The sequence below is a fragment of the Penicillium concentricum genome (genome assembly GCF_028827145.1).
Source record: "Penicillium concentricum strain IBT 3081 chromosome Unknown utg000002l_segment0_segment0, whole genome shotgun sequence".
Taxonomy (NCBI): Eukaryota; Fungi; Ascomycota; class Eurotiomycetes; order Eurotiales; family Aspergillaceae; genus Penicillium; species Penicillium concentricum.
In genome coordinates, this window is record NW_026622755.1 from 10,904,831 (window position 1) to 10,929,370 (window position 24,540).

A 24,540-nucleotide genomic window follows, 5' to 3' on the forward strand; every position below is an offset into this window, starting at 1 on the left:
TTGGATGTTCCATACCCCGACGCTTTGAACATTCGCCAGCATTGAGCCATGGAATCAACACATCATGAATTAGGGCGTAACGACACCTGGCCCTCAAATAAGCATGTATCAAGCTTGTGCTCCTGACTTTCACCCCTGTGAACATAAAGCGCGGCAAGGATATACCTCCCGTGATAAATCACTTGAAACCCTGGGTTCTCCTCTTCAGCATGGTTCTTTATGGAGACGTGACAGTGGTCGAAAAAAGGGGAGTTGGTGTCAACGGCATCCCCGCCCATCTTTGGAATTTCAGTCACTTAGACCCGAGGAACTCATAGATATGTGTAGAGGGTCTTGCATTTGGTCGCAAGGTGTCGTGCGAACAAGAATGAGGATCCTCTTAGCTCTTTGTGGAGGCCCAGACGCTTTGTTCTGACAGCACGTACCCATCCCCGGCGTGCTGTTGCCTGCAATTGGAGGGCATTCAAGTCCGTTCCAGTGATCCTACAACAGGCCCCATGGGGACCCACTTTAGGCGGAGTGAGACATCGTTTGCTGGAACTCGGACAGATCGGAATCATGGCTTTGAAGAGACTCGCGTGGGCAATGATCGTGATCAGACGCAGCATGATGCACTCCCCGCTTTGAGTGGCAGCAATCGAGGGAATCGTGCAGGCTACATGAGAAGTTAGAAACGAAACCTGACCAGACCAATCTCTTAGAGTATCTCAAAATCACCCTGTTGAAAAGTAAAAGTCGTGAATATTGGGACTCTGATCTAGGATCAACCTGTCGGCCCGTTTTACAGCCTACATGGTGCGGGGGAGGCAGAGGACGTTCAGAAGCCGAAAAAGCGAAGTGGCGAGGCAAAGGGGTTTCTAGGCAGAAGGACATTGATTTGTATGCCAACGTGGGTCATTTAAAGTTGAAATGGACAGATGTTGTTAGGTACAACCTGGCAGTTGCAAGAAGGTGAGTAGTCCATACCTCAGGCCCTAAACGACCTGGCCATCCCGTATTTACATCGACTTATACATGCACCTGGACACTGTATTTCGTTTTACATGGCCTCTGATAGTAATATTGTCATGATCAAGTCTTTTGGATCTGTAGAGATACTGATGATACTATTCTTAGCCTGCAAGGGGTCTTGTACAAGTTGCAGCTATAGCCTGGGCACGCTATGCAAAGAAAACAAGTTTCTTCTCTGACCTATTCCTCCCAAGGGGTCGGCAGTGACAGTGCCAAGTTTCCCTATTGGTTCTTCATTTCGCGAAGACAAGCGTAAGAGAGTCGACCTATCGCCCTCGTTTGCCAAGAAGCGGTGGTTATTATTGGTTAATCGGCCTATGATGTACGCCCGAGATGGAGTACCATCTCGATTAAATTCAACGGTATATGTCTGATCATAGTCAGAATCTCCTTTGAAGAAACTTTGGAGTCGGCAAATAAAGGTGAATCTGTCACACTCACCTCAATCCTTCCCGGCCCTTTAGCCTCGAAATCGATAAGAGGAATTGGACCTCGTGCAACCCGTTCTAAATCGTTGCTGTTGGAATAAGGTGCCCCCTTTCTCGGAGCCAAAGAGGAAAGACAGACGGCATGCTGATATGATAATACACCACCGTTGGCAAGAATAAGTCCGTTGCGACTAGAGCCTCCACGCAGCCGACGAGTCATTTCAGTGATAGCCTGGAGTTGCAGGTGAGTAGTGAGCGGTTTGGATAACGGGAAAGGGCTCATACATGCATTGAGTAGTTATTTCCAGCGCCTCCAAATGAGGTGAGGCCACCCAGAACGGTAATTGGCTTTTTGGGTTGTGTAATGGAAATTCCCAGGTGATGACATGCAAGCTTGGGCACGATTGGGAAGCAACTATCAGGATGTGAGATGATATACACAGGTGGTTGAGGTGAAACACATACGAGTAGAAATCATAGAGATCTATCTCATCAGGAGTCAGTTGACTCGCGCTGAGGCATGCATCAAGAGACTTTGAGATTGCCGCGCTTTCAAAAAAGTTTGGACGTTCCCAAACTAGACAAATATGTTGTTAGCTTTTGCCTTTGTGTCTACAGCTATGCGAACATACAATGGTCGCGCTCCTTAAAACCAGCACCACCAAGTGGATAGATCCACTTGTCCTCGGGTATCTGAAGCTGTTTTGCGAATTTAGTTGTCGTCAAAATGCAAGATGATGATAGATTGATATTGTTAAAAGCATTCATCAAGAGGGGATCTGATATGGATATCGGTAAGCCTTCATTGCTAATGTCAGGGAGCAGGAGAGGCATATACATGGAAAGCAAATCATCCGATTCTTCTTGGATATAGTGCCAATGGAAGCAGCAGTCTCAGCGTCTGTGCCATAATTCCAAGCATATGGATTCTGCGATGCAACTTGACTGAAGTAGGCGTAAAGTGCTACAGACTCTCTATGGTTGGCTTCCAGTGATTGTTCACGATAAGCCCGAAATCCGTTTTCATATAGCGGATATATATGGATTGGTGATCCCACGAAGTGAAGCCCTGCAATGTCTAAAAGTGATTGTCAGAGAAAGGTACAGATTCTATATCAGACACAAACCTTTTCTCGGCTCCCTATTTGTAGGAGAGAAAACGTTGGTCACATTCCGAGCCGGAGGTGACCAGCCTGGGGGTGGCATATTTCCATGTTTGACGCACGCGGCCACTTTTTCACTTAGCAAGGCGGATGACCCGAAAGACCAAAGAGGGAACATATGTGGACTCACAAGAACCCAATGCTTCACCTCCAGTTATAACTGCGACGGTTGATTCCCCACGTGCAATACGTAGGGCAGCTTCGTCGAGCAGCTTTGCTGGTTGGTTTCCCCCATGCTCGGTATACATTTGATATTTGGGATTGACCCCAAGCCGTTGAGACAAAAGGCCGGGCAAGTCATGATAAGGCCATGTCCAGGTTTGTACGACACTGAGGCTATCGATACTATTCCGAAGTAATTCGGCGGTTTCGCTTGAGGTGCTTGCATCGTTGATAGCGCCTTGAATGGCTTCTAGCATTAACGAAGCAGGCTCCTTGGCATCCTCAACCGCAAGTGATCGGTTTCTGATGTCGGCAACCCCAACTATGACAGGCTGCATATTGCTAAATGAGAGAATCGAAACCACATGTGGAATTAGAGACGGGATGTGCAATGCACAAATACTAAAGAAGCAGAATTTTGGAGAATCCACACCTTCTGTTCCTCGGCCCGAGCAAGGCCCTGTGAATATTAGATATACCCGCGGGGGATAAAGTGCAGTTACACTTTACACTTTGCATGGACTCTCATTTGATCTTCCTCGATATAGATATGTTGTAAAATCAAAATGTAGCAGTATCCTCTATCTCAATTGTGGATTTATCAGTAGCATGATGGAAATAACAGATACCAATATCAATATCGAAATCTCCAGGTCAACCATCCACAAGACTGAAATTCAGAAATCATTATAAGTGCGAAGGAACCCATTTTGGCTTGGACCTTTGGGCAAATGCCTCCACCCCAATCTTAAAGTTCTCGCCCGCAATTAGACGATTCACATATTCATGTCTAGTTCGTGAAGTAGCATGTTCTACGCTAGCGTTATCCCATGCCTCACGCAGCCCCTGACGTGTCACAATAATACCATCAGGAGAGAAGCTAGTGATCTGAGTCGCCAGGCTGAGACATTCATCAAAAACGGACTGAGGAGTTTGAGAAACCCGGTTGACAAGCCGATACTCCAGGGCTTCCTGGGCTGTCAACCTGCGGCCAGTCATGGCAATCTCGGATGCGAGCTGAAGACCAATGATTCGCATTAAGCGAGGCAACCCTCCAGCTGCAGCATATAGACCAACTGCGACCTCGGGAAGTCCGAATAGAGCCTGGGGCGATGCAACTACCATGTCACTGGAGGAACTGTAAGCTCCGGGCACAGAAGAACAAACTCGGTCGCTTCAGTGTTTTACCTACCAATTGAGGCAGATCTCAAATCCTCCACCAAGAGCAAATCCATTCACAGCAGCAATAACAGGGTTTTTTGCCTTTGCGTTGGCTTAAGCCCATAAACCCTGTTGGTGGGTGGTTCAACACAGCAAGTTGGGCCGCGGTCTTGGGGCCCCGGCGGGAGGAGGCTTGTTCTGTCAAATCTTGACCTGCACAGAAAGCTTTACTGCCAGCTCCAGTAACAATAGCTACAAGCAAGGTTGGCTCATCATCAAACCAGGAGAATATGCCATGACCTTCCCAATGAGCCTCAGCAGGCAGTGCATTTCGTTGCTTCTCACGATTGATCGTCACTAGCAGCACCTTTGGCTTTGGAAATGACAACTTTAAAAAGTTTGCCGGTGGTGGTGGCGAGCAAAGACCAGACATCATTGATGTCGCAAATGAAGGTTAATATATTGTATTCAGGGTCTGGGGTGGTTGGGGGACAGAATGTGGAGTGCGGGGAAAGCTTTGGCGCTTTAAATAGGCTATATGAGAACAAATACAGTGAGAACTTTGTTGAAAAACTGGGAGATTTCATACAGTCGGCTTCATAGCCTCTCTGAAGGTGATGAGGGGAAAGGTCAACATACCTCGGGAGCTCGGCTAAGTCACAACGATATGTTTATATCCAGCCCTGGAACGTGAGTTATGACTGGTTTCACAAGGTCTTCATAACTCACCATGGCATCTCAATCTTACGTTTTGGGGGTGGGGATGACCCAGTTCCTGAAGCCTCGTCGCACTCGTGAATGTGAGACACCCTTCTACATATTGCCTTGTCTATATATTATGTCGCATATAGAGACCTGACGGGCAGCTCACCATGTCTTTTTCCTTACAGATCCAGAACTTGGCTATGAGGCAGCGGTCAAAGCTCTGATCGATGCGCATATCACATACGATGACGTACAGGCAGGTGTGGCCTGTTATTGTTACGGCGACACGACTTCTGGTCAGCGGATCATGTACCAACTAGGAATGACGGGGATTCCAATCTACAACACCAACAATGCATGTGCTACCGGATCTACTGGCCTTCATCTTGCTCGTACTCTGGTTAAAGGAGGCCAGGCAGACTGTGTCCTCGTCGTCGGCTTCGAACAGATGCGCCCAGGGTCAATCAAGAGTGTATGGGACGATCGACCTAGTCCGTTGGGTCCATCGACCAAAATGATGGAGGATACGTTTGGTAAACACCAGAGCCCTCGAAATGCTCAGTACTTCGGCAATGCTGGACAAGAGTACATGGACAAGTAGAACACCCCGCGACTCAGATATCGACCTTCTGCTAACCATTAAAACAGATATGGCGCCAAAGCGGAAGATTTCGCTGAAATTGCTCGTGTGTCGCATGAACACTCCCAGCGAAACCCGTACGCCCAGTTCCGAACTGCATACACTCTGGATCAGATTTTGGATCCGAAGACACAAATCTATGGACCCCTTACCAAGCTTCAGTGCTCCCCAACTAGTGACGGTGCCGCAGCGGCCATCATTGTATCCCAGCGATTCTTGGATGCGCGTCCTCACCTCAAGTCCCAGGCTATTCTCATGGCTGGCCAACAGCTGTTGACCGATGGACCAGAGGTATATTCTCGAAGCGCGATAGACCTCGTCGGGTTCAATATGTCGCGGCAAGCTGCCCAGCTCGCGATGCAGGAGGCTGGTGTCGGAGTAAAAGAAATCAAAGTTTGCGAGCTTCACGATTGTTTCTCCACCAACGAGCTTTTGTTGCTTGATGCCCTCGGCTTTTCAGAGCCAGGAAAAGCCCACGAGATGGTTCGTCGGGGGGACATCACGTATGGAGGTCGCGGCCTGGTCGTCAACCCATCTGGCGGGCTGATCTCAAAGGGTCACCCTCTCGGGGCCACCGGGCTGGCTCAGTGTGCGGAGCTGACTTGGCAGCTTCGCGGTTGGGCCAACAATCGTTTGGTCCCTGGCACTGATGTCGCTTTGCAACACAATCTCGGGTTGGGGGGAGCAGTGGTGGTAACTATCTACAAGCGAGCCGACGGACAGGTCAGCAGTCCCATTTCAGATGAAGATATCAAGAAGGTTTCTGGTCTGGGGTACAACCCCGCAGTCGAAGCTCGGTATATCACACCTCAAGATGGCGAACGCGTCCGCAGTAAAACGAAGTATCTCGATTATCCGCTCCAAGAAACGGCCGAGAAGCTCAAAGCGCGCATCTAAGAAAGACAGGTCGACCAGAGCTCACGGAAAAACTGCAGGATTTGTGGATATAGTGGGAGGACCAGATAGGAAAAACCTGGATTTTGAAGTGGTCGAATAAGAGAACAGGGAAGAGACTCATCAAGGAAAGACGATCATCATTAGTTTGACACGCATCATTCAGGTTGGGTTTAAGGAGAACACCTTGACGTCATAATAGACGCCATGTTTCCAATTCTAATAATTAGGGATAGCAATGGCGAACCCTTAGTTGTTGATACATGACAAGGAAAGACTTTGGCAGCTGAGGGAGGGAACGCTAGGGGATGGAGAGCAAATCGTAGGTCTCGGTAGCGATACAACATATATTATTTTTTGGTTTTTATTCTACTGTGGTTGATATACAGTAAATAAGGCAGCATTCACTGTCACGTAAAGTTTGGCATGAGCAGTATCGCTGTTTTTTGTACTCCCCTTAGATGTTGGACTCCGCAACCATCACATTCGAAAACCGTCCATGTTTCCATATCACAAATTGGCAAATCTGATGCCGGAATTTTGAGCCGTAAAAGTGGAGATCAGGTCCATCAGCACCGGGGACAGCACGTCGTATGTCTGCAATCCAACTGCCTTGAATTTGGCTCTCACTGCATCCATTTCGTTGGGATGTGAGCCTTGTTCAATGATGGATGAGACGAAACCGGCGAATTGTGGTTCCTGCCAACCCTTTTCATCGGACAACTCCACGTGGACAAAGTCGAGCCCTTTGAAAGGATGGTCCTTCTCGATACGCCCGAAGAGGTGCACACCACAGTCCTTGCAGGCATTGCGCTGGATGGTAGCCTCTTTGTCCACAATCGAAAGCTTCGATGCATTCGCTGTCACCGAGACGGCATCTCGGGGTACAACACCAACAATAGAGAAGAGAGAACCAGATGGCTTCCAACACTTGGAGCAGCCGCATGCGTGGTTGTGAGCAACGTTGCTATTCAGCGTGATCTCGACCTGGTCGGAGGGGCAGTGGCAGTGAAGCTTCCCACCAGAGAAGCTACTGGACCCTTGTGTGATGCCATTATCAATGAGAGGATGGATAGAGGGTGCCATGTTGAGGATATGTAAAATGAAGTATAAAGTTTAGAGTAAATGTTCTTATTTATATATGTAAGCTCCAACAATGTTGAGATCCCCGCACATCTCCTCACGCGGGGTAATCGGATCGTTATCTTAATATTTGGGGATATTACTCCGTATAGGCGGACTTGATGCCATTTATGGCTCACATTGTGAATAGGGAAATAATTTCCCTATTTAGTCTCGGGATCTATATACCGATCTTCCTTTTTAGGAAATTCGTGAGGGGTTAAGGCCTATAAGTCTTATTGTATATTATAATTTCTCAGGTCTATAATGGCCGTAATGGCCAAGAATATATATCCGAGGTCAATCCAAGGTCAACTCAAGGTTATCGTTTAGGCTCATAGAGTTTTCTATTGTTCCAAGGTTCCACGGTTGAGGCTGACAAAGATGATCTCCCACCTCCAAGGCCTGAGCAGGCTTCGATGAATCTCGCATCTTTCTTCAACTTCTTGACCTTTTTGAGATTTTGACTTCTCGCCATATTGATAATAATTACCTCCATTACCTCCTTTCCAACTTCTAACTTCTCCATGACCAAAATTCTGGGGACTTCCACTCTTTCCAATGACGTCATCGAGGAACAAGCCGCGCGAACGGTTCAGGTACAGTTACAATGATCATGGTGTTGCTGATTACCGCTGACCATCATTACTAGAGAATCTATCGTGGATATCGAACGCGAAGAGAGCTGCGTGGTCTTGGTTTAGCTGCTTCCACTCGGTGGGTTGAGGTAAGGGTATATCTTGCGTGAAATTGACCAAGAGGCTAATATCGTTTATCTGCTGCTTCCAGGCCTTTCAAGAAGCCCAGTGGCACCAACTCCATCAACCACCGGAGCCTCGTGTAGCACCCAGAAACGACGGTTTCAACCAAGCTCGTCGAAACTGGCAACGAGCGGTTAGTGTCGCGCGGCGCGTCGGCGGCGACGATTGTGTTTCCGAAGTTTCGTCTTCCACAGGGACTCGAGAAGATAATACAGAGATTGCATCAGGGGCTACAGCAAAGATGATGGATCTCCAATACTTTCTCGAGATGGTTGATCTCAAACATCGACACGGAAGCAATCTGCGCTCGTACCACACCTATTGGCGAAATTCATCAACCCGCGAAAACTTCTTCTATTGGTTGGACTATGGCGATGGAAAAAGTATTGAACTTCCGAAATGCTCACGAAAAAGACTTGAGAAAGACCAAGTCCGCTATCTCACCAGCGAGGAACGTTTGAATTATATGGTGACGGTAGACGATGCTGGCCTCTTCCGGTGGGCCAAAAACAGTGAGCCAGTGTGGACAACTACTACCCATTTCAAAGATAGCCTCCAGGGGATAGTGAGAATTGAGGATGATGTGCCTCAATTCAGTGGAAACTCCATGACCTTACAGCCAGATTCCATCTCGGGCTTATCACGACCGCCATCAACATTGACACCAGCTTCATCCTCATCATCGTCATCAATATCAACTTCTGTAAGGCAGAGCCTCGACAGTCATATCTCAAATGAAGACCCAAAATATTTCACCGACGAGGAGTACAAAGCTACAAAGATGATGAAAAAGGTGATGCACGGAAGCCCCGCTGCTGTATTGAAACGACTTGTGCGCAAGTCCCCAGAGAAAGAAGAGATGTGGTTATTCGTGAGTCTCAATTGGATTATGGTTGTTGAATGCAGCTAAGCCTCTCTTAGGTTGCAGATACTTCTTTTCGTTTGTACATTGGCATAAAGAAATCAGGTGCCTTTCAGCATTCATCTTTTCTTCGAGGTGCCCGTATTGCAGCAGCTGGAATGATTAAGATTAAACACGGCCAACTTCGAAGCCTGGCACCACTTAGGTGAGTTCAGTCAAAACTTTCACCAACTTTATCGTTGCTCCAAGGCGCAGGCTAATGTGTTCAGTGGCCATTATCGCCCCCCAGCTGCCAATTTCAGGGCATTCCATCATTCCCTACAGCAACAAGGCGTTGATATGTCTCATGTTTCCATGAGCAAGTCTTATATCATGCTCGCTGGAATTGAAAGTTACACTAAAACGAAACGAAAGGCACGTGCCGTACATGAGAAGCTTGACAGTTCCAAGGAAAAGTTCCATCAATCCGAAGAATGAGTGCGGGGGACACATGGTTGATATTTCTTGACATCCTAGCGGGCCGAATGAAATACCCCAATTATCGTGTTGCTTGTTCTCTAATTGAAGGTCAACATGGGAAAGTCGGAGTGTAGACTTGAAGCCTTGTCACGCTGAGGTTGCATAGCTTTGTGACGCTTTAACCGCACATGGGTACGTTGCAAAAGTCCATATTGATGTACCGCTGGGTAAAGCAATCGCACAACCTACATAGGCATGGTGACATTGCGCAGCAGAATTCTCGCGGTGGTGACCGGGAGGCTCTATACAGATGAAGATGGTCGCAACTGAGGCTTCAAAATGTCTTGCAAAGCAGGCCTTGCGCATTTGAAAATCCAATGCGACAGGGACGATCCGATAGTGCACGATTGAATGCACTCCTGACTATTGGGCCCACGCAGCCTTATACATTGATAAAATCCGTGAAAAGCTTGACCAGAAACAATCGTTGGAGATCATTTCCCTTGAGATGGAGCTTGAAATGCCAGAAAGCGTATCATCGCAGACTTGTGGGCCAAACTCATGGAATATTTATCACTGTCCTGGGCAGCGACGTCATTCATATCCAAGGATGTGCCCAACCCTAGCGTATTGAGACAGAAAGCAATGATCCATCGCGCGATATCAGTTGATCTCCGAGGTGGATCTATCATGGAAGGACTGTTAGTCCACTAGCCGCTGGGCAGTAGCGAAATGCGGTACTATAGTCAACAAAAAGTACAACATACTAGATATTTAAATAAATATATACAAAATGCGAGATGTTCAAGCATAGGTTGAATTGTGTGGCGAATAATATAAGAATGTTCCGAATTACCCACTTGGGAAAATTTCCCTGACTTACATAATCCGAGTCCAAAACCCTCGGGCCAAATTCCCGTGGACTCGTCGACTAGAAGGTTGAACTCGTGAACTCCCGCAGCAAATCTATATAAAAGCAATGGCCAAGTCCAAAGCGGCCAAGCGCAAGCGCAACGCACAAGTTGACCTTCCACAAAAGCTCCCAAAGGCAGTCCCGAATTTAACACCGCCTCCTGATGGCGTAAATCTCGAGTCCACACATCTCAATGCCGTTGTTTCCGACGAGGAACTCGACATCACAATCGAAACCCTCGCGGCGCTTGCACAATATCCCAGCCTGACAAAGTCCAAGGCATGCAAGGACCTCCGAGTTGCAATCTACGACTTCCGCCAAGCATGCACTACGGGTGTTAATACTGCCGGTATGCTGTGTTGTCTCCGCTAACAGACTATAGCTAATCATTCGATAGAGGGCGGCAACTTGACAGCGCGAATAACCGGTGCATTGGCGGACGAGAAATACATTGAAGCCAAGATCTTGCTCGCCGAGATGAGGATTAGGGGGAGCAACCCAAGATTGGAGCCTTGTGTCGCTGGGTGCGAGATTTGGATGTCGTCAGCGGCCTTTCAACACAGCCGAAAGCACACGACCATGTCCCCCTAAAGCGCAGTGTTAAGGAGATGGAAATTCTCGGTGTTCTTGATGCCATCCTGCGCGTCAGCACCCCGATTGACAGCAACACAAACGCCGTTGACTCAACCGCCCCCATCGCCTTCCAGTCTATCTGGGATCTCCGCCCCTCGACGCCACCACTCCAGGTCTACGCCTCAGTCCTCGACAAATCAATTTTGAACGAGGCGCCCAAGTCTTCATCCTCCCTCCGCGTCATTGAACAAACACCTGGCCCACTCCGCAAACCACCAAACCACCATCCAGCCATCCTTTATACCACCGCCCCGAACGCCGTCCCCCTAGATCCCGTCAGTCCTTCTATAACATACCACGCACATCCCGCAGTTCCGGGACTTGGCCTTGCCCTCAATGTGCTATCCGACGCTGAGTGCAAGGCGATCATCGCTGCTGGCGAATCTGTCAATTTCCTGCCCGACGCGCCCCTTCGCGAAGATGGAGACATAAGCATCTTAGCCCACAACTTTTACTGGATCATTGACACCACATTCCACGACATGCTGTGGGCGCGAATTTCCCCTTATGTGCCGCCCTCGATCAACGGTCGCTTGGTCCGAGGCATTAATCGTCGCTTCCGTGTGTACAGGTACGTTCCCGGGGCCGAATATCGGTGCCACATTGACGGAGCCTGGCCACCGTCCGGTATTCTCCCGGATGACACATACGTGTATGACTCCTCGCCGGAGGACAAGAAGCAGAGCTCTATGTACACCTTCTTACTATATCTCAACGACGAGTTTGAGGGCGGAGAGACGACGTTCTTCATGCCAGCGCCGCGGGAGGGAACCCTCAATGGATACCCAGTGCGACCTGTGATGGGAGCTGTTGCAATATTCCCACATGGGGAGTCGAATGGAGCCTTGCTACATGAAGGTACAGGGGTAAGGAAGGGGGCAAAATATATTATCAGGACTGACGTAGAGTATGATGTGAAGCCTCACGAAGAGTAATGATAAATATATGAATTATGTAGACTTGGCCTTTTGCCATTGAAATGCCATCGAAAAATGCCATACGGGTAGCGTTTAACGGTAAAAATGAGAGCCTAGAAGGTATGGATCTTAATGAAGATTTCAAGCAACTAGTAAGAGCTGTTATAATGACCTCCCTTTCGTCTTTCGCATCGATTTTGAACTGATGACACTGAATGTCTGTATCCTTTGAAAGTAGGTACATGATGTACCTTGGAAAGCCCAGCGCTCTAAAGTTCTTTTGCTTCTAATGGCCTCCGAGAATCGCGCTAGGAATCGCAGGGATTTCGGGAATAATCGCTTTTCATCTTCGGCGGGTGTTGTGCAGGGTGGTTGTTCCTTGCGGTTGATTACCCCTAGGCTTCCTGTTTATTATGTGTGGAGTATACAATCTATGAAGTACATAACCTTGGAATATATGTAATATTACATTCTATTTAGAGAGACCCTTGGTTCGACAAATATCACACATTCATTGATATATGCACATCATTTCCTCTGGTCATGCCTATCCAACTAACCTTCTTCATCAGTCAAAATTTTCAACATTTTGGTCGGCATGTAACCATAGTTCTTCCACTCTCCTTTTCCTTGCCACAGAGCATCTTTCAATGGCGGAGTGCTGTCATGGAGTCCAGAGACACTGCGCACTGCTCGACAGATGTCTAAAATTTACACGAAAGTATGAATGGATCTAAGTCAAACCCGTTTTGCGGTAAAGGAAGTGAGTAAGTTCATGAAACTCTTGCATTGTAATTGATAATGAACGAAAAAAAAAAGAATGTGATCTTCTTGACTGCAACTGTAGTGAGGGATGTCGAGAGTAACCGTCATGGACATGCTGTATTTCCAAATTCCACTTGGGCAAGCCCACCAATGTTTAACGCATATATGTATAATGGCCCGGATTGAATGAAGGTGGTGGAAAAAAATATATCTGGGATAAAAGGATGAAGCAAATCTAATTTGAAAGCCTATAAGTATATAAAGGAAAAAGAAATTCATATTTACAAATGCCGTGGCCCACCACGACATTCCAGATCCCTGCCAAAGTCGGATCCTCCGAATGTATCTAATTGGAACGCAATTCAGGGTTCTCACGCCTTGGCTTCCTCGCTCACAACGACATCATCGGCGCTGGTATCGCCACAATCGGAGTTCGATTGGCGCGCCTGCATTGCACGCTTTTGCATAGCGCGAGCTATCCGAGGGGGATCGAAGATAGACTTTGACTGCGCGAAGATCTCGTCGATCTCCTCCAGTGACCGTCCCTTGGTTTCAGGGGAAAAAAAGTACACGCTGGGCACGATAGCAGCGTTGACAACAGCGAAGATGATATAGTACCGATTTCCGATCGTGGAAAAACCGACGGGAGTTACCTGGGCTATCATGAAACTGAAAGCCCACACAGTGGCAGTGGATACCGCGTTGACGGCGGCGCGGACCTGAAGAGGCGCCATTTCCGCGGCGTAGAGGAAGGTTAGCCCGCAGTAGCCAACCGTGAAGATAAACTGGAAGCAGAACAGAAAAACCACGGCCATGGCTAGAGCCCCTGTGTTATTAGCTGCAGCGGGGGAGGTCGTGCCAGCGAGGCCTGCCATACAGATCGTCATGGCTCCGGCACTCCACAGCATGAGAGGGCGGCGGCCGAGACGGTCGATGGTGAAATAGGCCAGGTAGCCACCGAATGGTTGCATCATTGTCATTGCAGCAGCAAGGACCCGAGAGTCAACGGCGTTCATTCCGAGGTACTGCTGGAAGATCGTTGTGGCGTAGTAGGTGATCAGATTCACACCACACATCTGCTGGAACATCTGGCCCGTGGCAGCTAGATATGCGCGGTGGAAGAGCCGTTGCTCGCCGTTTTTGAACATCTCCGTCCAGGCCGCCGGGCAGTAGGCAAGAGATGTCTGGATGCTGAGGATGTTTTCGTTGACCTCATCCGAATGCTCATCAAGATCGAGCAATGCCGCAAGGACTTTGCGTCCTTCCTCCACCTGTCCATCCTTGATGAGCCAGCGAGGCGATTCTGGCAGCATTGCGATGAAAAACATCGCCATGACTGGCATCACGATTTGGAAGGCGAGAGGGAACCGCCAAGAGACCGAGTTGTTTTTGATGAAATAGAAACCCAAATCAATCCATAGGGCACCAGTCACACCAATTCCAATAAAGACGCCATTCGTGACGACGTTTGATCCTCTCTTATGCGCCGGTGAGAGTTCAGATTGCCAGACCGGGACCGTCGCCACATATCCACCAATGCCCAAACCGAGGACCAGTCTCGCGACGATAAATTGGGCAAAATCGAAAGAGGTTGCCATGAGGATGGCGCCGATGATACTGATGAAGTTGGTTATAAAGATCACCTTACGTCGCCCCCAGAGGTCGCCAAGGTAGATGCATGACAGAGCGCCAAAGATACCTCCGACGGTATAGAGGGCGATGACGGTGCCTATTGGAATATTCCATGAGTTGGAGAACCAATATTTGTCTGATCAATGAACCAACCTTGCATTTGCGAGTTCTCTTTGTAGAGTTCCCCGTGGGTATGCATTGTGTCCATTTTGGGAAATTGCGAATTGAAGGCCTCGAGCGTTAAGAGACCACCGGTCACACCCATGTTGTATCCATAGCAAGTGAAAGTTGGACACACGACGAAGAAGAGGGCAGCACGGAGAAGGGCATTTCCCCGAAGGCCAAAATACGGCTTCAAACCCATCATTAGAACTACATACAAAAGGTCAAAAAACTCTAAAGGCAAAAAGAAATTGAAGGAACCGAGGCGGTGGCAAGAAATTTTAGATTTCAATGGATCGCCATATTATTTTTGGTTACATTTTTATGTGGGCCCCCTTGTGTGCTCGCTTCTTGGTGGATACCGAGAATTTTTGCTTTATATATATAGACATTAAAGCCTTGGGAGTTCCAAAGGCCACATTTATACTTCTTGGCATATGTACCCCGGAAAGGTTCACTCGGGAATTTCCAAACCCTAAAACTTAGAATTCTTTCCCCACAATTCGTGTCAGCCACATGCGCCTAACCTTGACATGTGCTTGATGTGCACGTGTTATGAATATATATATATTCTACACAAGGTAATGTCATCTTAGGGATAATATAAATTATTGAAGTAATACGTCAGGATGTGGACCGCATAAGCCGTTTTCTCTCATATCAGATATCCCCAAGTTGTTGAATTTAGATCGTTCTTATAAATCAACGTAATCAGGCTTGCTACTAACAATCATATCAATAATGGATCATCCTTCTACACAGACTACGATCAACCTCGCTGAGAAGTATACTGGCCTTTTCAGTGTGTCATTACCTCCAAATAACTCATATAAAAAGCCAGAGGAGCCTCGTAGTTTCTTGCCTAAAGCCCTATTCTATGATAAGATTAAACTAGCTAGGCTGCTTTCGAGTACGATATCGCTAGCCTTAGGACCTGGGAACTACGAGACTTTCGAGTCACGTGCATATCCTAATACCTAGCATCCCCCAGGCTTTTCACCCAAAATCATTTCACCTGCTCACTGAGCAGAGGGGTGAGCCAGGGTGAGCAGATGGAGTCGCTCCTCACCCCCATTCTTTCCTCGATGGTTGACATAGTTGACCATCGCCTCTACCAAATCTTTCCTCCATCAACGTCTAGAGTTTTATTTGCCTTGTTTGCAGGTTCGACATTCCAGAAACCCCGAAAGTCATACAAAAGTAATACCGGACCTATTTGAAACACAGAGCTTCTGAGATTCTGGAATTACTGATATAGCGCCGCAGTGTCTGGATCTTTGACGTCGGGGAACGCTAGTTCCAATCATGTTTAACCTTCCAGTTCGTACTTTCACAGAATGCTGTTTGTTGACGTTTGATGAGGCAATTTTGCTATTAGATTTTCAAACAGCAACCGCAGTCTGAAGTTTAAGTGGCATAGCCTAGCAAGGGAGAGAATGTGGAGGCAGGATGAGACAGGCTTCTTCCACTTGTTTCCCCAACTGGTGTCTGTTGATACTTGACAAATTGCACCATTATCTATTTTCTATCAACGTAGAAGCCAAGGCATACCCAGGCATACCAGAATAAAGCCTTACACTTCGATCATAGTTCCCATGGCAGTTTCGGGCCCTGAGGCATTTTAGGAGCAGAGACTTGGCAAAGTAATCCTCAAGGTTGGATATCAAATGCGAGACTACTCCACACCGTCCCGTGAGATACTGAATGAAGATCTCTCTTGGCTAGTGACTATCACGGCGCTAATGTTGGGGCATATTCCAAAAACGGAACTGCGGTGCTCTAGGCATGCTAGGCAGAGTGAGTAGTCACGGATAGAGAAGAGAATATGGGGCTATAGAGGCGAAAAGCCTCGCAAGGCAGTATCGAGATCTCCACAATTTATCTTTAGTCGAGTGGTACGAGGCTGCAATCATAACTCAGAATCCAACAGACTGGTTCTATGAGGACTCGAAGATTATAAAAGAAAGACAAAATCTTCTAAAATCGAGACTTTACCAATTCATTCACAGTTTCCTCAAAGTCTTCAATCATCATATCTCCCCAAGAACTCCACCGCCACGATTTTGCAAACAAATCAAAGTCTTCCAAAGATAACCGTCAACATGAAGTTCAACCTGGCTACTATTCTTGCCACTACGCTGGCCATCACCGTGACTGCTGCTCCTGCTAATGAGGCAGTGACTCTTACCACCCGGGGTAAGTCAAGATAGAATCTTCGCTGTTCTCAAGTCTAACTATACTAATAAGACTGCATTCAGCCAAGGTGGACCACATTGATGGTACCCATGCCAACTTTATCAAACTCTGGAAAGAAGATGCGATGAACCGCTGGCGTTGGCAATACGCTGGCAATTGTGACGATTACAAAAATGCTATTAAAACCAGTTCTGGTAGCATTAATAACTTCCGGTGTCTTGAAAAGGATGGTAAACAATTCTTTGACACTAATATGGTTGTGGGACCAGCTGGTGATAAAAGTATCATTCGGGGTATAAAGGAGCTTACTGAGCAAAGCTGTTGTGATCTGGGGCTTCCAGTCTGGGCGAAGGATACATGCTTGGAAACGTTCAGAGCTAGTGACGAGTGTGACATGACCAAGCCCTAGACCTGGAGCTACAAGAGGTAGTTCTGGTGGACGGGCGGTGCCTGGGAGCGGGATTGAGTTGGTGAGAGGGCGAATGATGTGGTAATCCTATTTTGTATTCTGAGAATGAGAAGTGACTTGTCATGTTGTTGAAATTTCTCTGCACTTGTCTCGATAGTGGTTAAAACTATGATTAGGTAGTTGCCACGGCTAGTAGTTAGCACAGAGCCATGACTATTAGTGTATTAAAGACTTTCAGACTTAGCTGCAGTCTTTAACTGTATTTAGGTTACTGTCTCTGCAAGTTGCGCAAATGTCCCTTTTTGATTCGTGCAGGCGTAGAATATCCAAGTAACTAAAGAGCAGATGCCCGGAACTAACTACTAACCCGAAAGAGGGGCCAGATAGGGCGACAAGCCACCCCGTGGGCGCTTGGTGAACACGGCCATACTTATGCTGTTGTTTGAATGTGAAAAATGCGAATAAGATCAGATCTGGCGGTGTTGGAATGGTGGGACACAATGGTGGACCTCGGTTGGGACGTAGTCTGTTGACGATTTTTTGAAGAGGAATATTGTGGGCAGTAAAAAACCCCAAATTTGTTTATTTGGACATACATGATTTCATTCACATTCAACAAGAAGTATTTCGTATCTTCATCGATACCATATGAGCAGTTCACACACGCGGAGCCATGGTTTCTGGGACAATCTTCATAGCGCATATGCGCTGGCGTGAGGCGATCACTGCTGCACTAATCGTAGGGCTCAATCTATTTTAATCCCGAAATAATAGCCCAGCAGTTCACTGCGGCACTCAAATCTTGGTACTGCAGTGAGTCTAGTCTTGCTGGCCAAGCGAGGGAGGTTTCCATTGGCTACGTGATTGGCGAACTAGAAGGCTCATCAATATTGGTGACGAAACGTCCTAGCTTTATAGCGGACGGTGGAAGGAAGAACTGCGGGAGGAGAACGCTCATACGCATTGGAAAGAGATTGGATAATTAGAGAGGTATAAATTTAAAAAAGGTTTTTGCGTGGCACAATATGGAATATGAGGTAGCTGGCGAGGTGGCAGAGCGGGTTAAGTTGTCAATTACGGGATCGGCGGCGCTATGACCCCTGCGGCTGAACTTGCTCGGCGTCGATCATCTGGGCACTGGGTGTCGAGAAATGTGTCCTAAAGTAGACGAGAGCATTACTAGAGGCAAGATAGACTGTCTGTAAAGGCTGGCTGACCAAAAGACTGACTGACGCCATTCCCAGGTAAAGTATTAAATTGTGAGGGAAGGAGATAGGAGGATGACGTGGCATTATTTCATTAAAAATCTCAGGGGCTAGCGAGATGACTAAATTGTTCGTGCAGCAAGCGACTGACCTTCGAGGCAACTAGCCTTGGTACAGTGGCTTAGCATTATGCCAAGCCGAGTGGGCTATTCTATTTCTAGGCGTACTAGTATGGATCCAGTTGCGGCTCTTGATGAAGAGGTTGGTTTCCCATTTATACACGCTTTTTGATATTTTCTTGTCCTGTGACTCGGCGTTATAGGTGACTTTGCCATAGAAATCTTCTGTTACTGTGAAGTGTCGTCGCCATCCGTATTTGGGGAACTGGATACCTCGTTGACGTCGAGCCATCAGGACTATAATGGCCAATAAGCTTATCGATATTGATTGTAAAGGAAATGGTGGTTTAAAGGCAGTTTCGTACTTAAAGGACCTGGCGATGATAGGTAAACTTGGTCTGGCTCGGGTGGAAGAGCCGATGCCGAGAAATAGTTGGAGGGGAATTATTCACTCAGGAATAAGCACACACAGAAAAAAGTGAACAACTTGATATTGTGACCGTGACCATTTGTAAAGGGTGCACGTTCAAACATTTAATGTTTGTAGCAGAATAATTGCCCCCGTTGGCAGGTGACATCGTCTACCCATTAATGGAGAAATTATCATGACATGGAGAGCCCTCTAAATCTGGAAGCCGATATATGCAAACAGAATGAACTCAATTGGAGTTGAAAAATCCCTAGGTATACGAACTGGCGAACTCGAGGACGGGATTTAGTATAATAGAAATTCCGTTATCATATGTAATAAGCATAGAAAGATGTGGTGTCAATAGTATAGATGCTTGACCATTTGTGTTAGGCATTAGATCACCGCATCACCAAAGTCCTAGGTCCGATCCCAGATGAGAAAAGCTAAAAGCATACCCCAAATCGCTAGAAACACACCCTCGTTGCTTCCTTAGGCTTGGTGCAGTACTGGTAATTCATTCAAGTTCAAGAAACCTGCAAGTTTCTTGGAGAGCTTTTGTTTACCTGTATAAGAATTGTTACAATATGCCAGTGCTTCTAGATTGTATTTACAAGACTGCTATTATACCACAATCCAGTGCTCGACGCGCTATATTGGACGTGGAAGAGGGATTGGAGCTGATCTGAGATTATAAAGGTTGGTCCTAGTATCTACGAGCGATATTGCCATCGGCAACTAAGCTAGCCAATACTCGGCAGATGATACTCGAAAATCAAAGGGACTGACTGCATTCGACATATCGAAACCTGCATACTACCGATCCATGGGCTGTATACGGCGTGAAAGCTTGGATCGAAGTTCTCCATCATCATACAAAAGACCAATATCCGCACCTGGGTAGGGCGCGTCAAGTTCATCTTTCAACTTTTGTGCAGTTTCAGTTGAGAGCCACATATATCTCTCCACCATTCCCGGATTTGCTAGCCCGCCTCCATATGTACCTCGAGTTTCTTCGTGTTCATTTCCACAGGGATATTGCCCATACCCGATCTCCATGTCATGGTAGCTGACAGTGGGACCAGTGAGATCATCTCTAGGCTCCAGATCAGTCTGTAAGCCTGGTGCAGTGTGATCAAAGTCTTTGAAGTAGTGAAAGTCCGGGGGAATTATGTCGCGCTCCTTCATGATTTCCTCAAGGTATTGTAGGTAGAATGGATTTTCACTTCGCCTGGCAGCCACATACAAGGATCTGGTGTAGGGGGCTTCAAACTTCGGAATATCGAACCGTAATCACACATTATACAAGTGATCGCAACTTGATGTCCCATGGACGGACACTTTCGAACCAGATCAGCTAAAGTGTTCGCAGAGGGCTTCACGGGCCCCCATATGACCCACGGGAGGCAGTCCGAGTCATCGTCGATACCAGAGATATCATTGTTCATTATCATGCGGGCATTAATTGCAGTGCGAATCTCTCTGCACTCCCGTTCATTGCCTTGGCTGAGCAATTTACCTGGGAGGATAGCTCGTCCAGGGTTTGTTTCCAGCTGATAGGCCCACCATCTGGCGAAGGTTGTACTGTGATAAATGCCACGAAGAATACAATTGTATTCAAGTTTGGTTCTCAGCCTACGTGGGTGCATTAGTCGACTGTATCGATCCACATTGCCCTCCCACGCGGCCATCTGTGTCTGAAGGCGCTTCTCAAGATTTGGGAGATCAGGCGGAAGAGGCATCCACAGTTGATCGGACTGGCCTGGGCCCAGTTCAGCGTAGTCCTCCATTCCGCTGATATCCTTCAAGCTGACATCTTCAAAGCCGATAAATCCATCTTCCTCGATGTCAATATCATCAGCAGTCGTCTCGGGTAAATTTTTACCGGGGAGAACTCGCTGTCCTAAAGTCCATCGGGGCTTCATATCGCCATTCAGAAACACAGGCGTTCGTGGGGTTTCAAGATGAACGGATCGAGAGAAATCTTCCATGATAGCATGTCGTTGGGGGGCGGACATGATAATCTTGTAGATTTCAGCGTCTTTGTCAACTTCGCGGGATTCTTCCGCGATAGAAACGTCAGGCAAAAGGTCCAATTCTTTGTAGAGATCTGTATAGCCTGCTGCAGCACACGCTCGGCCCACTTGATACCGCATAGACGGATACCGACGGGCAACTTCGCGATATACTTCTTCTGATGCAAGGTCAGGATACCAGATACAGTATGGCTGAGAGGCAAGATTTTGCATATTGGGGATTATGTCACTCATTATCAGGCGAGCATTGCGGGCGCGGGAAAATTGATGGGCCTGGCCATCGTCGCCGGAGCATAGCTCAAGAATTGCCGGGCTTGTTGCAAATTGAAGTGAATCACGAATCCCACGGATAACTGCTCTCTGGTGCCAAAACGAGCTTAGATCGACGGGGAGATCCTCCCCCTTTATTGCCGCAGCACATTGATCGGGGTCGCATGCAGGTATAGGTTTGCCGGAAGAGTCATACGCCTGCCTTTTCGGTAGAACGATATTGTATTGGCCCATAAGGCTGATACCGGACTTTTCGGTAGCCGCCATTAGGAAATAATACGGGCAGTGATGCCAGTGGCGCTGGTGCTGCGTGCAGTGACAAGTGGGGGAAAATGAAGTTCGATGTTGAGAAAAAGGAAGGGGGGAAGTCAACTTTTCGAAGGACAGGATTGTGCTTCGACCAGCAAGTATTCATAGGCGAAGTAACCGGCCCCTGTAATTTTTGATACAAAAATACGGACCCTCGCATAGGACGGAAAAGGCCGATCAAGAAAAGACAAGGCGGAAGTGGAGGAAGGTGTTGGTTGAAATCAGGAAGCATGGCAGGGCCAAAAAATGAAGGGCGGCTCTATAAATCTGTATTCTAGTACTAAATTGACTACTCTATACATTTCCCACTTTATATTAATTAATTTACTGCATGGTGGTGGTGTAAAAGCTGGTTGAAGTAAAAGTGACGAAAAAAGTTGCATTTGGGTGATAGTTTGCATATGGGTGGCGGACCCTCGCTATGCGAGGGTCTAGTAGCCGAATACAGGCACAGACGTGGAGCTCTATATTAGGGTATCTCCTTATTTTATATTTTCTATATATACCTATAGGTGCTAGTAAGCGATTTATGAACTCCGTTTATTTTTACCTATTTTACTAAATTTGTGGTCGTCGATAGAAATCTTCTAACTGTACCGGAAGGTTTAGTTCAAAATTCCTAATCGGGAAGTTTTAGTCGAAAATATAGAAGACGTCTATATTTCGGGCTATACTCTTCTTCTACATTTCGGACTAGACCTTGCCAACTCCCACCATTTGGTCCCATAGGACCACTCCTATAGGACTAGATAGGACTCCAATATGGTCCTATGGGAGTGCCAAGAGATAGGACTAAGGTACCCAGTCCGGTCCTATATAGACTTCGGCACAACCCATTCTAACCCGGACCTAACCCAAAGTGGGTTTTGGGTCCATTACTTCGACCTAACGATGGGTTTTGGGTTATTAGTTATGTGAGTATATTATTATTCTATCCCATGGGGGTTGTTGCAGTCTAGTAGACTGGAATTAGGACTTTGCCTTAAGTATGGTGGATAAAAGTGGGGCCATGAGTAGACTGGAATACTTTTCGTTAGTAGACTGGAAAAGCTTCTCGTACGAGGATAAAGCTCAAAATTTGTAAAGTTCTATTCTAGACTATAAAGATTATGGTCACCGAATTTTAGAGTAATTAACCAAGTTATAAAGGTGTGGTGGCTAATTAAAAATCGGAATTATTTTTAATAGGGTGCGACCGTACGAAGGGCCAGCACTCTTTAACTTTATTTTAAAATATATATTTTAAATTAGGATTACTTATAGATTTATATTCTAATCCATGGTATATTTATATATTATCCCATTATTAATTTTTTCGTATAATTTAAGCTCTAGGTAGGACTATCAAGATTGTTTGGTCTATAGGATATTTATGCCTTGTCCTATTATTTATATATCATCTATTAGTGATGTCTCGTACGATTTAAGCTCTAGGTAGGACTATCATATATGATATTCATAGCTTATCCCATTGTTGAAGGCTTATCCTATTGTTGATACCTTGTCCTATTATTCATGTATCGTCCATTAGTGATATCTCGTACGATTTAAGCTCTAGGCAGGACTGTCACAATTGTTAGGTCCATGGCATATTCATGGCTTGTCCCATTGATGAAGGCTTGTCCCATTATTCATGTATCATCCATGAGTGATGTCTCGTACGATTCAAGCTCTAGGTAGGACTGTCATAATTGTTAGGTCCATGGCATATTTATAGCTTGTCCCATTGATAAAGGCTTGTCCCATTATTTATGTATCATCTATTAGTGATATCTCGTACGATTTAAGCTCTAGGTAGGACTAACTCTATTCCAGGACAAATACCTGCCAGGTATTTGGATTTTAGGTGGTTTGATTGGCTCCCGGAAGGTGGGTCTAGCTCAGGTATTTGGTGTTATAAATACCTGACTTCCCATGCTCCGATTAGTCTGAAAATTTATCAAGTTCTATTCTACCTATATATAAAAGTGCTATCAAAATTTGGAATCGATACCTACCCGGGAAGGTGGTTAAATATTAAGTTGAAAATCGATCTTTTTTTTTGGTGGGGTGCGACCGTAGATTTCAATACGGGATCCCGTACAAAGCCGTATCTATCTTATCTTAGTAACCTAGTAGTAAAAATATCATATTGTATTCGTATTTACGCGGGTAGGTAATTTTAATAGCGGCCACTACGAAAATATATCTATCCCATGGGGGTTGTTGCAGTCTAGTAGACTGGAATTAGGACTTTGCCTTAAGTATGGTGGATAAAAGTGGGGCCATGAGTAGACTGGAATACTTTTCGTCAGTAGACTGGAAAAGCTTCTCGTACGAGGATAAAGCTCAAAATTTGTAAAGTTCTATTCTAGACTATAAAGATTATGGTCACCGAATTTTAGAGTAATTGACTAAGTTATAAAGGTGTGGTGGCTGATTGAAAATCGGAATTATTTTTGATGGGGTGCGACCGTACGAAGGGCCAGCACTCTTCAACTTTATTTTAAAATATATATTTCAAGTTAGAATTACTTATAGATTCATATTCTAATCCATGGTATATTTACATGTTGTCCCATTATTGATTTTTTCGTACAATTTAAGCTCCAGGTAGGACTGTCAAGATTGTTTGGTCCATGGGATATTCATACCTTGTCCCATTATTCATGTATCATCCATTAGTGATGTCTCGTACGATTCAAGCTCCAGGCAGGACTGTCACAATTTTTAGGTCCATGGCATATTCATGGCTTGTCCCCTTGATGAAGGCTTGTCCTATTGATGAAGGCTTATCCTATTGATGAAGGCTTATCCTATTGATGAAGGCTTGTCCTATTGATGAAGGCTTGTCCTATTATTCATGTATCATCCATTAGTGATATCTCGTACGATTCAAGCTCTAGGCAGGACTGTCATATATGATATTCATGGCTTGTCCCATTGTTAAAGGCTCATCCTATTGTTGATACCTTGTCCCATTATTCATGTATCGTCCATTAGTGATGTCTCGTACGATTCAAGCTCTAGGCAGGACTGTCACAATTGTTAGGTCCATGGCATATTCATAGCTTGTCCCATTGAGGAAGGCTTGTCCCATTGATGAAGGCTTATCCCATTGATGAAGGCTTGTCCCATTGATGAAGGCTTGTCCCATTGATGAAGGCTTGTCCCATTATTCATGTATCATCCATGAGTGATGTCTCGTACGATTCAAG

General features: G+C 46.3%; 9 protein-coding genes across 9 annotated transcripts; 4 read left to right on the forward strand and 5 right to left on the reverse strand.

Moving 5' to 3' along the window:
- Nucleotides 1-311: 311 nt before the first annotated feature.
- On the reverse strand, nucleotides 312-3,102 carry N7517_007874 (uncharacterized protein; the record flags this gene model as incomplete). Its single annotated transcript, XM_056725604.1, has 9 exons — nucleotides 312-655; nucleotides 1,192-1,381; nucleotides 1,453-1,671; nucleotides 1,725-1,854; nucleotides 1,905-2,016; nucleotides 2,072-2,218; nucleotides 2,278-2,517; nucleotides 2,567-2,671; nucleotides 2,733-3,102. 9 exons carry the CDS (start codon nucleotides 3,100-3,102, stop codon nucleotides 312-314), a joined length of 1,857 nt encoding a protein of 618 aa, XP_056581854.1.
- Nucleotides 3,103-3,451: 349 nt separating this feature from the next.
- N7517_007875 (uncharacterized protein) lies at nucleotides 3,452-4,358 on the reverse strand (the record flags this gene model as incomplete). The annotated part of the gene is made up of 2 exons (XM_056725605.1): nucleotides 3,452-3,902; nucleotides 4,054-4,358. 2 exons carry the CDS (start codon nucleotides 4,356-4,358, stop codon nucleotides 3,452-3,454), a joined length of 756 nt encoding a protein of 251 aa, XP_056581855.1.
- Nucleotides 4,359-4,655: 297 nt separating this feature from the next.
- On the forward strand, nucleotides 4,656-6,167 carry N7517_007876 (uncharacterized protein; the record flags this gene model as incomplete). Its single annotated transcript, XM_056725606.1, has 3 exons — nucleotides 4,656-4,725; nucleotides 4,816-5,227; nucleotides 5,279-6,167. 3 exons carry the CDS (start codon nucleotides 4,656-4,658, stop codon nucleotides 6,165-6,167), a joined length of 1,371 nt encoding a protein of 456 aa, XP_056581856.1.
- Nucleotides 6,168-6,674: 507 nt separating this feature from the next.
- Nucleotides 6,675-7,250, reverse strand: N7517_007877 (uncharacterized protein; the record flags this gene model as incomplete). The annotated part of the gene is made up of 1 exon (XM_056725607.1): nucleotides 6,675-7,250. The coding sequence occupies one exon, from the start codon at nucleotides 7,248-7,250 to the stop codon at nucleotides 6,675-6,677; it is 576 nt and encodes a 191-aa protein (XP_056581857.1).
- A 563-nt stretch (nucleotides 7,251-7,813) lies between these two features.
- On the forward strand, nucleotides 7,814-9,386 carry N7517_007878 (IQ calmodulin-binding motif protein; the record flags this gene model as incomplete). Its single annotated transcript, XM_056725608.1, has 5 exons — nucleotides 7,814-7,885; nucleotides 7,939-8,013; nucleotides 8,076-8,918; nucleotides 8,969-9,114; nucleotides 9,179-9,386. 5 exons carry the CDS (start codon nucleotides 7,814-7,816, stop codon nucleotides 9,384-9,386), a joined length of 1,344 nt encoding a protein of 447 aa, XP_056581858.1.
- Nucleotides 9,387-10,347: 961 nt separating this feature from the next.
- N7517_007879 (prolyl hydroxylase family protein) lies at nucleotides 10,348-11,849 on the forward strand (the record flags this gene model as incomplete). Its single annotated transcript, XM_056725609.1, has 3 exons — nucleotides 10,348-10,630; nucleotides 10,679-10,805; nucleotides 10,829-11,849. The coding sequence occupies 3 exons, from the start codon at nucleotides 10,348-10,350 to the stop codon at nucleotides 11,847-11,849; spliced, it is 1,431 nt and encodes a 476-aa protein (XP_056581859.1).
- A 1,118-nt stretch (nucleotides 11,850-12,967) lies between these two features.
- Nucleotides 12,968-14,595, reverse strand: N7517_007880 (sugar porter family MFS transporter; the record flags this gene model as incomplete). Its single annotated transcript, XM_056725610.1, has 2 exons — nucleotides 12,968-14,325; nucleotides 14,382-14,595. The coding sequence occupies 2 exons, from the start codon at nucleotides 14,593-14,595 to the stop codon at nucleotides 12,968-12,970; spliced, it is 1,572 nt and encodes a 523-aa protein (XP_056581860.1).
- A 1,897-nt stretch (nucleotides 14,596-16,492) lies between these two features.
- N7517_007881 (uncharacterized protein) lies at nucleotides 16,493-16,995 on the forward strand (the record flags this gene model as incomplete). The annotated part of the gene is made up of 2 exons (XM_056725611.1): nucleotides 16,493-16,586; nucleotides 16,649-16,995. The coding sequence occupies 2 exons, from the start codon at nucleotides 16,493-16,495 to the stop codon at nucleotides 16,993-16,995; spliced, it is 441 nt and encodes a 146-aa protein (XP_056581861.1).
- A 2,549-nt stretch (nucleotides 16,996-19,544) lies between these two features.
- Nucleotides 19,545-21,301, reverse strand: N7517_007882 (uncharacterized protein; the record flags this gene model as incomplete). The annotated part of the gene is made up of 2 exons (XM_056725612.1): nucleotides 19,545-19,980; nucleotides 20,028-21,301. 2 exons carry the CDS (start codon nucleotides 21,299-21,301, stop codon nucleotides 19,545-19,547), a joined length of 1,710 nt encoding a protein of 569 aa, XP_056581862.1.
- Nucleotides 21,302-24,540: the final 3,239 nt, after the last annotated feature.